This window comes from Lithobates pipiens, unplaced genomic scaffold (assembly GCF_037356315.1).
Source record: "Lithobates pipiens isolate NorthernLeopardFrog02 unplaced genomic scaffold, aLitPip1_a1.2 Scaffold_27, whole genome shotgun sequence".
Taxonomy (NCBI): domain Eukaryota; kingdom Metazoa; phylum Chordata; class Amphibia; order Anura; family Ranidae; genus Lithobates; species Lithobates pipiens.
The window spans coordinates 192,310,267-192,322,625 of record NW_027507788.1 but is presented as its reverse complement, the minus strand read 5'-3'; the positions used below and the strand labels follow the sequence as shown (position 1 = coordinate 192,322,625).

Genomic DNA, 12,359 nt, shown 5'->3' with positions numbered 1-12,359 from the left:
AAACTTGCTGTTCACACTTCTCTTATTCAAGCTAAAGCCTGTTTGCAACAGGCCTAAATTTTCTGATATGATTGGGCCATCAAATGTTAAATCAAAAAAAAAAAAAAAATAGCTTAAGACCCCTTTCACACCGAGGGTGTTTTGCAGGCGCTATAGCGTTAGAAATATCACCTGCACTCCACCCTTAAACTGCTGCTCCATTGGTTCCAGTGTGAAAGCCAGAGGGATTTCACACCGGAGCGGTGCGCTGGCAGGACGTCAGGAAAAGTCCGGCCAGCAGCTTCTTTGGAGCGGTGAAGAAGCGGTGTGTTTACCGCTCCTCCGCTGCTGCTCCCCCATTGAAATCAATGGGGCAGCGCTGCAATACCGCCGGCAAAACGCCCCTATAGCGGGGGGGGGGGGTAAAAGCGCCCGCTATCGGCTGAAATGTGCTGCAAAGCCATCTAAAGGCTCGTACACAGGGGCCAAATACCAGCTAGTTCAATAAAAAACAGCCAACATTTGGCTACTGTGTACAGTAGCCTGTCTAGTTTCTGTCAAACGGGCATGCTGGAAAACCAGCAGCCGACTGGCATCAGCGCACACAGCCAATAGTGGGGGGGGGGGGGGGGGGGAGGTAAGGGAGAGACCATCTCCGCAATGAACTAGTAGGCGTGCACGCTTGCTGGGAAGGGTGCTTCTGGATCTCTCAATTAAATAAACGTTATGGTGAAACAAACAGCAATAAAAGAGCAATAGGAAGGTCGGCTCCCCGCTTACAGAGGAAGCCCAATAGGAGGACGTAACACGTATAGGTGGGAGGAACCGAGCCCATGATGTCATACAATAGAAATAAGAGTATTGGCGGTTAGCTGAATATCTTGTAATGCCTGTTTTTATGTCATCTATGCAAGTGAATTCTCCCCCTTTCAATCCTGTTTTATTTACTAATGGATGAGGAGCAAGTTTAAGGGCACACTTTGAACACCTGAAATGGATCCAGGAGGAGGAGGAGTGGTATTGAGATACCCACAAGAAGAGTGTAAAAAGGCGAATAGTGGGGTCTGATTCTGGAGGCGAGCAGGCACTTCGGACAGAGGTGGTGGTTCATAGGACACATTTGTGATTAATCTGTTTTGTCACGATTTTTGAACACAGCGGTGTGATCTTTAAAGATCTTATATTTATATTTACATAAGTCAATTGAGAGACTATTAGAGACATTTATTATTTTTATTTTATTTTATTTAGATTCTTTTTTTCACATGTGCATTAATGAATAAGAGCATAACGATAGATGCAATTGCACTGAATTGTATTAATATATAACATAGTATACAATAGCTCAGCGAGGCGATCGCTGTACTAACATCACATATTTAGTACAGCGAGCGCCTCCGTGTGTTTTTTTTTTTTCACCTTCAGTCCACTGTGTTTAACAAAGAAAAACCTAGCTGTGTGTACCAAGCTTTAGACCTCCCCATCTTGTCCTTCTCATACTAGAGATTAAATTACCAGCACCAAGGGTAAAATCATATTCAAAACCCAAAGTAATAATTACTGTAAAGGACCATTATTAATGACTACACTTCCATTAGTCTGTGGCGTGTACTTGGTAAATATACACCAGGCACCAATTTCCCCAAGGCACACTGATTTAACAGCATAAGCAAACACAAGTAAGGACAGCCTAATGCAGATAGGCCATTGTGTAGGTATCTTCTAAACTTGTAAAAGGCCCTCAGCTAACATTTAAATATAAATTGATTTTATTATCCAGATCTATATTGTTCATAAGGATACTGAGCTAGCATTGTATCAAACCTTCCAAATTCTGGTTTGGACCGCCTCTCCCTGTGCTTGCTTACCCAGTGATGGCTCAGATTCACACCTATGCATTTTTAGTGCATTTTGCAGATTTGCACTACAGTTCATTTAGCATGGTTTCCAATGGAACATGTTCTCTAGTGCAAATCTGCAAAATGCAAAAAGCACTAAAAATGCATAGGTGTGAATCCAGCCTAAGTGCAAGAGAATTAAACATACAAGCTCATCCTGAGACTGACGTTTGCTACACCTGAGCATCTCATGGCAGCTGTCTAAGCCCTTGTACACACGGTCGGAGAATCTGTTGGAATGTGTCCGATCGGACCGTGTTGTCGGATAATCCGACTGTGTGTGGTATGCATTGGACTGATTCCGTCAGACCCAATTTTCCAACTTGTTGGAAATATTTTCTGACCAACTGGTTCGATCGGACATACTCCGATCATGTGTAGAGAATTTTGATCGGACAAAGTGCCACGCATTCTCAGATCAAATTCCTACATCAAAGCTATTGGCTACTAGCCTGAACGTAGTCCTGTCTTAACGAAAAAACGTCATCACGTTCTGAACGATTGGATTTTCCGACAACTTCGTCCGACCGTGTGTATGCAACAGTTTCGGCCAAAATCCAACGGATTTGGTTGTCGGAATCTCCGAACGTGTGTACAAGGGCTAAGGCTGGATTCACACCTATGGCATTTTTAGTGCTTTTTGCATTTTGCACTGCAGTCCATTTAACATGGTTTCCCATGGAGCATGTTCTGTAGTGTAAATCTTCAAAATGCAAAAAGCACAAAAAATGCCATAGGTGTGAATCCAGCCTAAGACTGGGCTCCTCTGTTTTAAGCCCTCCTACCCTCTACCTCGACTCTTGTGTTTGACAGCAACAGTAAAAAAAAACACAAAAAAAAAAAGTATACTGAGAATTTATTTTATTTAATATTATTCAAGGGCACCTTAGCATTGTTCAAATTAGTACGTTAAAAGGAAAACACTGTTCATGACACACATACAGTTTATGATCAACAGTAATAGACAGATAATGCAGAGTGAAGTCCAGCAAGTTATCATTTTACCCTAGCTGGCACTGGATAATAACCAATGTTGCCCCAGATTACATAATACTGCTTATTGAGCAAGGTAGTGCAAAAGTCAGATATAACCTGAAAAGTACACCAAGCACATGGAGGGTGGTCATAGAGGGGCAGATGTCTATGAAGAACTTTGGCCAGAGAGATATCTGCTCATACTCAAGTCAACTGTAGTGCTAGGACACACTGTGATTTAGTTATTTATATTTTTATATTTTCCTGACCGTGGTGCATCTGCAGTGTGTATAGTCTCTAACACAAAATAGTGAAGGATAGGGTTTGTTTCTAAAGACATACCAGTCAGAGATGCTTGTTATTACCTCCTAGCAAAACACAAGATTCCTAATTATAACAAGCAATACTTTAAGAGCCGGTTCACACAGCGGGCGATGCGAGGCGACACGACTCGCCTCGCCTCGCTCTCGCAAGTCGCCCCCGTTCTGTACAATGGAACCGTTCTGAGAGGAGCGACTCGAGTCGCTCCGACTCAGAAAAAAGGTTCCTGTACTACTTTTGGGCGACCTCGGGGCGACTTGCATTGACTTCTATACAGAAGTCATTTGCAAGTCGCCGCTGAGGCCGCGGCAGGTCGCGGCGAGGCAAGTCGGATTCGCCTCGCCTCGCCTGCTGTGTGAACCGGCCTTAGAGTCCATTCACACAGGGGCAACTTTGGATCCGACTTGAAGTCATCCCAAGTTGCCTCAAGTCACGCAACATGATAAAATCAATGTAAGTGAATGAGAGCCGTCTTAATGTACACTACTGAAGTCGCTCCGACTTCAGAAAAGGTTCCTGTACTACTTCTAGGCGACTTGTAACCATTGATTTCAATGGAAGTTGCCTCCAAGTCGGATCCCCTGTCTTAACTGAAGCAACTTTCCAGGAAGTAAAAATTGTTTTCTAGGCAAACCCCTCCCTCCCACAGAGCTGATTATTATGTGATTGGCAACTGGCAAAGTCCCCTGTCCTGGAAGCAACTTCAAGTTGCCTTGTAAGTTGCCTCAAGTCGTGCCATTATTCATACTCAAGTCGTGTCCAAGTTGCCTCCCAAAGTCTCGCTGGAAGTCGCGTTGCCCCTGTGTGAATGGACTCTACGCTTCTAGCATGACTTGTTATTACCAGGCCTTTAATGTTCTGCCCAACCAATAGCAACCAATCAAATATCCATTTACTAAAATCAGATCAGTTAAAATATTACTTCTGATTTTCTGCGATGGATTTCCGCATTTTGCACTTCAATGCTCTTTGCAGTGTTTTATTGAGAAACTAAAAGACTGTTCTTCCCTATAGATACAATAAAATAAAAAAAAAAGGGAAAAAAGAAAAAACTGTCCTTAACCCAAAAAAATGGCAGTTGCAACAGCTTCATTATACTTTACTGCCGTTTTCATAGCAAAGTCCAACTGTAAATATGTATTAGTATTAATATGGCTGAATGGAGGCTAGTTATATACCATAAATAAATAAATACCCAGATAAATAAAGTATTGGTAAATAAATATAACACATGTAACATTTCTTTTAAATATAGGAGGGCTTTGCAGAAAATTGGTGCCATTAAACAGATTTTTCTGCTAGCAACAAGCTACAGTTGCTTTTCTGGCCAACGTAAGAAAACTAAAAGAGCATACAAGAAACCTTGAATACGTCGCTGTCTGTAAACCACAAGTGTTTTTCCATGTATTGCAGTTCTGCATTGTGTCTGTGCAGTGATCTTCATGCCGAGTGGAGAGGGCTCCCATGAAAAGGTGCATTGTGGGAAAGGCATGCTATTCACTAGGAAGAAAATTTATGTCAGAAGACATGCAAAAAGCAAACCGCAAAAAGAGGGGACACTAGATGAGAGCGGCGAGCAAAGGACACAGCTCTTCCGTAGCAAAGTTCTGTTTCTAAAAAATAAAAAGTACTTCAGAACTTATTGCAAAAGTGGGTTATTTAGGCATGAAATGAGAAAATGACTATCCACAGAGGTGTGATTATCATAGGAAAAAGGTTAAAAAGAAACTGACACTAAAGTGCAAACATTCCTTAAAACATAAATAACGCCAGCGGGTGGCTCATGATAATACAGAGGTAAGAATCCATTTGAAGTTCACGTGCAAATTATCCCGGGTTGAGTGTATATGGTATGAAGATGTTAGCACCCATAGGAGAATGAATGGCATAAAGAAAAATACAGACGAAAGTGCAAAAAGGGGTATTCCAGCACATGCCTGAATGGCAAGGTATTAACATTGTGCAACTCTAAAGTAACCCATAGCACCTAGTTACTGAACGTCTTATGGAAGAGTTCTGATGACTGTGCAGAATTTAATCTAAATGTCAGAAAACACTCACACAGATGATAAGATTATGGATTTTGATAAGAACGTATACCTAGAGGAGTTAAAAAAGGACCACATCTATCAGGGTGGATTTAACCTGCTAATCAGCGCAGATCAGGAGAATCTGATTTTCCAATGAATTCTTGAATTTTACAGCTGATCTTTGTGCGCCTATGTGCAAGAGTGGTTCTTCTATGACAGTAGAGATCGGACATTCAGATTGAGCTATGGACGAAGGTACCAGTGGGCAAATCTGACACAAGAATGCCATTAATGCGTGGCCATCTTTAAGGAAATCTGTATTGTGAAATATGGGGTCTCTCGTTCCTGATCTTCTTATGAAAATGCTAGCTGCCTGCCTGCCTGCCCCTGGCTATAACATTTTCTGAGGCACTGACCTGGAATAAAGAGGCAGATGAGTAAAGTTAAAGAGGAAGTAAACCCTGATGGGTTTACTTCCTCTTTGTCTCCCTGCAAAGGTAAAGCATAATGGGCTACTATGCATCGCATAATGGGCTACTATGCATCGCATAATGGACTACTATGCATCGCATAGTAGCCCATTATGTGTCACTTACCTGACACAGTACTGTGGGCTCCTTGAGGGTAGGGACCGATGTGAGTGTGCAATGTACAGGGATAGGGACAATTGTAGACACTCACTCAGGTTGAACTGGATGGACTGGTGTCTTTATTCAACCTTACTAACCTGAAACTATGAAACAGGAGCCAGCGATGTCACCGCTGTCCCCTGTAGTCCGGAGCATCCATCTTCTTCCGGGTATCGCTGCTCCGGCCACTCACAGCTCCAGAGCAGCGATGACGTCACTCCCGCGCATGCGCACTGGAGTCGCCACTAACTGCATATCGCTGTTAGCGGCATGCGCCGGAGACAGCTGTCACTGTCTCTTAGTAAATATCTCCTAAACCGTGTAGGTTTAGGAGATATTTCTTGGACCTACAGGTAAGCCTTAATTTAGGCTTACCTGTAGGTCAAAGTGGTTTGTAAGGGTTTACAACCACTTTAAGCTGGCCATGCACTGCTCAAACGTTGACGGATTATACTGGTTTTAGCTCTCGGCTGATATTTGAGCAGTGTAGGGCCCAACCAGCACCGATCCGTTAGGCAAAGTTGATTGTTCAATCAACTTTTGTTGATGTAGTCTTACAACAAAATGTTGGCAAATAAGATGCAGGCCTTGTTTGGGTATTCTGACAGCCAGCGGACAGAATACAATAGCCCAGAAGGGGATTCGTCCTCCCATGTTGTTCGTGCAGATTGGGGGGGTTCTGTTAAATGTCTTCTGTTCAGTCAGTATGTGCGTATGATCAGCTTTAGAGTGATTTCCAAATCTGTATACGGTACTTATTCCACGTCAGTAGCTCAGAAAGTGCTTAAAGCGGAGCTACACCCAAAAGGGGAAGTTCCGCTTTAAGGCCCACCCCCCCTTCTTCAAATGGCATACCCAGTCACATCCAACCACCCTCTTCCTCAATATCATTTAAACAAGCCTGTGATTAGATTGCTTCTCTTAGAGGACACATACTGTGAAAGGTTACAGGAAGTAGAAAGACCTAGGGACAGAGAAGGGTTATAAAGGTTAAGGATTGAAGGTGAATGAGGCAATGGTCTGAGCATGTTAGCTGCAAGGGGAGCCATAGTGGATGAAGATAAGGCAGGAATATTAGCAGGGGAAGGGTTAGGAGAGTTGGAGGGGTTTAAGTACAAGTGGTAGTTGTTAGAATGTTAGATATGGGGGAGCTGCAGAGATTGATAAGTCAGATATAAGGTGGGGCTATAAGACTTGGGGTTTTAAGTGTAGGAAGTAATGGTGTGAGCATGGTATCTGCAGAGGAGCTATTAATCTTAAGGTGATCAATGAGGAGGAGGAGGAGGAGGAGATAGGTTACAAGAGTTGGTGGTTTCATGTAATGACTAAAGGAATTGGGGGTTTCAGTAAAGAAGGTAATGGTGTGAGCATGGTATCTGCAGGGGAGCTATGGAACCTTGAGATGATAAATTAGGAGGAGGAAGAGATGGGTTATAGGAGTTGGTGATTTCACATAAATGAGGCAATTGAGCATGTTAGCTGCAGGGTAGCTGTAGAGGTTGAAAATAATTCAAAAGTAGTGGCAGGGCAGGGGATTCAAGAACAGGATGCAATAGTGTGTGTATGTTACCTGCCACAGTGGCTACAACACTTGAGGATGATGTCAGGAGAAGCTACCAGGGAGGCTTTATGAGGCTTGGGTGTTTCAGATACAGGAGGTAATTGTGTGAGCATGTTAGCCAAGAGGTAGTTATAGAAGTTGGGGATGATAAGTCTGGAGCAATCGGTACAGGACTGAAGCTCAGGTGCTATGACCTGTATCTTGCACTGGGGTCTGGGTGTGCCAAGCTAGGCCACTGGCTGAGCGCATTGAATGCCGTGGGTAACAGTACACCTGCAATATGTCAACTAACCTGTACCACCAATAAAGTTCTGAATGATAATGTTTCCATCTAACAACCAAACAATGCAGCCTTTAGTCTATGCCCACTTCCCGGTCAGTATTACTATAATACAAGGTGCAATGACAGTGACTGTCTGGAGGCTCCAGAAAAATCTTGTGCCTGCAGAGGATGGAAATGTTTATAAATTGCAATGCTCCAATGTACTCTTTTTGCACTTCAGTGATATTTTTCTATTAACAAGCAATGAGGTCCAGGATTGACCATGCTGCACCATTATAAGAGTTCCTAATCCTTTATCAGTGCTGTGAAGTGCTATCCTGCCAAATAAACAGTGCGGAAAAAGGTAAAGAGATGGAAAGGTGCCCATTTTTGAGAATTTCTATGGCACATTGTATTAGTTCAAGTAAGGAGGTAATCAGACATTATTTGCAGATCCCGATGACCTCCAGAAATTCTGCGATGTATTGCACATCCAATCATTATATAACGTGTATTGTAAAGGATTTCATTTCATCCTTAAAGTGCAGGAGATGTCTGTTCCTGAAGAGAATTGTTCTGTCTGAATGGCGTACAGTTGAGGAGGATTTAACCCCTTTCCTGCTTGAGATACCTGCGCAGTGCAGTAGAGCAAAGATCACCACCACCTTCCCTGATGAAAAGACTTGCAGAATGCTACAAAGTACAAAAAAAAAACCAAAAAAAAACTTTTCTATTTACTTCAGGGAAATCCACGGATCCATCTTCTCCTAAATTGGCCTTGTCTTTAAATGGCAAAGAGGTATCTTTGCAAAGAGATGCAGGCCTTTCTAGCAGTGAAGGGGTTGCAAGGACAAATGGCATGTCCTAAGAAAAAGCCCCCTAGAACTGAGAAACCAGATTTCTCTTCCATTGGCTCCACCTCTTCAGCTCCGGTAGACAGTGCAGGCTTCTCCTTGACGTTAGAGACTTAAGTCTTTGTCAGAGGCTGGTGGAGGAGACCGAAAGAGTAGGAGAGGAGGGCGGAGGAAAGTTGAGAAGTTCGAGCACTGCCACCCCTACGCTGCTCCTTCGGGTGAACATACAAGATGCAGCGACCCACTTGTTGGTACGTGGGTTGTACTTTTCTATGGAGTTCAAGCTTGAGCTTCCATCATTGCCTCCTACTGCATAAAGCCACCCATCCATAGCCACAAGATCATGCGTGCTTCTGTAGAAAGACAACAGAATAGTTAAAAATTCTAATAAATATTGTACCCCTGAAACCATAAGTAGGAAAATAATGTGCAATAAAAAAAAAGTGTGATCTAAAAGCAATACGAAAATCTCAAGAAAAAAAAAACTGACTGGAGTACACGACTCCCTCTACAAATCAGCCATGTTTAAGCCCTTGTACACACGGTCGGAGAATCTGTCGGAATGTGTCCTATCGGACCGTGTTGTCGGATAATCCGACTGTGTGTGGTATGCATCGGACTGATTCCGTCTGAATATCCGTCGGACCCAATTTTCCAACTTGTTGGAAATATTTTCCGAAAAAAACTGGTCCGATCGGACATACTCCGATCATGTGTAGAGAATTCCGATCGGACAAAGTGCCACGCATGCTCAGATCAAATTCCTACACCAAAGCTATTGGCTACTAGCCTGAATGTAGTCCCGTTGTAACGAAATAACGTCATCACGTTCTGAATGATCGGATTTTCCGACAACTTGGTCCGACCGTGTGTATGCAACAGTTTCGGACACAATCCGTCGGACAAAATCCAACGGATTTGGTTGGCAGAATGTCCGACCATGTGTACAGGGGCTTAGAGTGTTTGGTACCTGGCTGATTTTATACAGCTTAAGGCACCTTTCATACTTGTAACGACTTGGGATTGCAAAGTCGTATGACAAATTGTTCCCCATGATTTCCAATGACTACTATTCATATTGCTTCAAATTCAAAATCAGGCCGATTTCAAAGGAGTCCCTGCACTATTTTGGTCCGACTTTGATGCGAGTTACACAGGCATTTCCTGAAATCATGGCAAAATCACTCAACTTTGGAGTCGCGGTAGTGTGAAAGGGGTCCAAACCTGGGTACTTGTGTGTCCAGGGCTGAGCTGTAAATTGTCCAGATATTGCTACATATATGGCACAATAATGATTTGCATGTTTACTAGTTGTTTTATTCTATTCTTGTTAATCAGTCAGCCAACTCTTAAGCTGGACAGAGATGGATCTTTTTTCTGGCTGATCAAAAAATAAATGAATAGGATTCTCCGATCCACACAAACGAGGTGGAAAAAGGAACTGCATTGTGCTGTTTGGTGTCCCACCATAGGAAGCTGTTTCCTATTGTGGCACATCTGTGGGCTCGATCCCAAGCTGTGCTGCTTGAGTCCATACACACAGACAGCTCAGCTTGATCCCGACACCTGCTCCCTCATCTCAGGATTTGACTGACAGCGGCAGGAGCCAACAGCTCCCGCTGCCTTAGCAAAGCTTATGAGAGTGGGGAGAGAGCAGCTACAGACAGGCACAGTGCTGGATCGTCTGAAGGCGAATACCTAAACTTTTTTTTTTTTTTTTTTTTACCTTACAGTGGTTGTAACCTTCAGACAGGAAATAAGAACAAAGAATATTCCTCGATAGTGTGTTTCTTTTTCTCAGAGCAGAGCACTAAGCATCATTTCTGTATGTTGCCTCGTCCCTCCGCTATCTGCATGAGTCACTTCTGACAAGTTTTTCTGACAAGAGAAAAAAGGTGACAGTGGAGGGATCTCCAGCTCACCACGTGTGGTTGGCAGCCCAGTTTCTGTGCGAAAGGGGAAGTATCCCTTCCCTCCCCTCCAATTAGCTCTAATGCCTTGTACACACGGTTCTACATTCCTACAACAAAATCCATCAGTTTTTTTAGACGGATTATGTGCCAAACTTGTCTTGCATACACACGGTCAGACAAAGTTGTCGGAAACTCCGATCGTTCTTAACAAGGTGACGTACAACACGTACGTCGGGACTATAAATGGGCCAGTAGCCAATAGCTGTGGTCTCTTAACCACTTACCGACCAGCACACGACGATGTACGTCCTATTTTTTAAGAGGGATATCTCGGTAACGGCAGCAGCTGCCACCACAACCGAGATATCCATCTCTTCAGGCGCCAGTCGGCTGTACGATAACGGTGGTCTCCGCGGCGCTTACCGGAGCCGTCGGTAGCGGCGGAGGCGATCGGGTCCTTTCGTTAGCTGGGTATGGAGACGAGTGAGGCTAAGATGGCCCCCACTCGTCTCTATACCATAGGAGGGCGGAAGCAACGTCAAAACGTCACTTCCACCCATACCTCTTAAAAGGTATATTTTTTTTAAATGTAATTTTTTCTTTTCTTTTTTTTTTTTGTTGCATTTTAGTCCAAATATGAGATCTGAGGACTTTTTGACCCCAGATCTCATATTTAAGAGGTCCTGTCATGCTTTTTTCTATTACAAGGGATGTTTACATTCCTTGTAATAGGAATAAAAGTGATCCATTTTTTTTTTTTAAAAACAGTGTAAAAATAAATAAAATCAATTAAAATAAATAAGAAAATAAAAGTTTTTAAAAACACCCCGTCACGACGAGCTTGTGCACAGAAGCGAGCGCATACGTGAGTAGCGCCCGCATATGAAAACGGTGGTCAAACCACACATGTGAGGTATCGCTCTCGCTCTACTGATCGCAGCAATACTTCTAGCCCTAGACCTCCTCTGTAACCTGTAGAATTTTTTAAATGTCGCTTATGGAGATTTTTGAGGCTAAAAGTTTGACGCCATTCCACGAGCGGGCGCAATTTTGAAGCGTGACATGTTGGGTATCAATTTACTCGGCGTACCATTATCTTTCGCAATATAAAAAAAAAATTGGGCTAATTTTACTGTTGTCTTATTTTTTTATTCAAAAAAGTGAAATTTTTCCCAAAAAAGTGCAAATACGGTGTGAAAAAAAGTATTTCAATGACCGCCATTTTATTCTCTAGGGTGTTAGAAAAAAAACAATATCAAATGTTTGGGGGTTCTAAGTAACTTTCTAGCAAAAAAAAAAACTGTTTTAAACATGTAAACACCAGATCTGAAAAAGAGGCCTGGTCCTTAAGTGGTTAATTTATTCTGAGCATGTGTGGCACTTTGTCTGCCGGAAGTGTCTACACACGATTGGAATTCAAACGATAGGATTTTGTTGTTGGAAAATTTTAGATCCTGCTCTTAATGTGATTGTAGCCGTATTAGTGCAATTGTGACAGAGAAAATTGAGTACTGTCCGTGATACTTTTTTTATTTGCACTAACATACATACTAACATAACATACATAACATAACATACTAACAAGCAGTATTGCTTGGACCTTGAAGAAGGGGACATACCCCGAAAGCTTGTCCTGAAAAATTGTATGTTAGTGCAAATAAAAAAAGTATCACGGACAGTACTCAATTTTCTCTAGATCCTGCTCTCAAACTTTGTGTGTCGGAAATTACGATGGAAAAAGTCAGATGGAGCCCACACATGTTCGGATCGCACATTTTCCGTCGGAATGACCGGCATTAGACCTCTCCTTACTTAGTAAGCTCTGCAATGTGTAATTTCAGTTCTCTGCCTCCTGTTTTCTGACAGTTCAGACAAGCTTTATAGCTTTTGTACTTTTAACAGATGTAGAGAAGAGAGGGCTGCAGATAAACAGGGGA

At 42.8% G+C, this 12,359-nt stretch overlaps 1 protein-coding gene across 4 annotated transcripts in view; it reads right to left on the bottom strand.

Moving 5' to 3' along the window:
* Nucleotides 1-3,721: 3,721 nt before the first annotated feature.
* Nucleotides 3,722-12,359, bottom strand: part of KLHL17 (kelch like family member 17) — a 135,997-nt gene continuing 127,359 nt past the window's right edge. For all 4 annotated transcript variants that reach the window (XM_077458082.1, XM_077458083.1, XM_077458084.1 and 1 more), the window contains one exon: nucleotides 3,722-8,862. In XM_077458082.1, coding sequence (XP_077314208.1) covers nucleotides 8,634-8,862 — 229 coding nt within the window. In that variant the 3' untranslated portion in view covers nucleotides 3,722-8,633. The remainder of the gene's footprint in view (nucleotides 8,863-12,359) is intronic.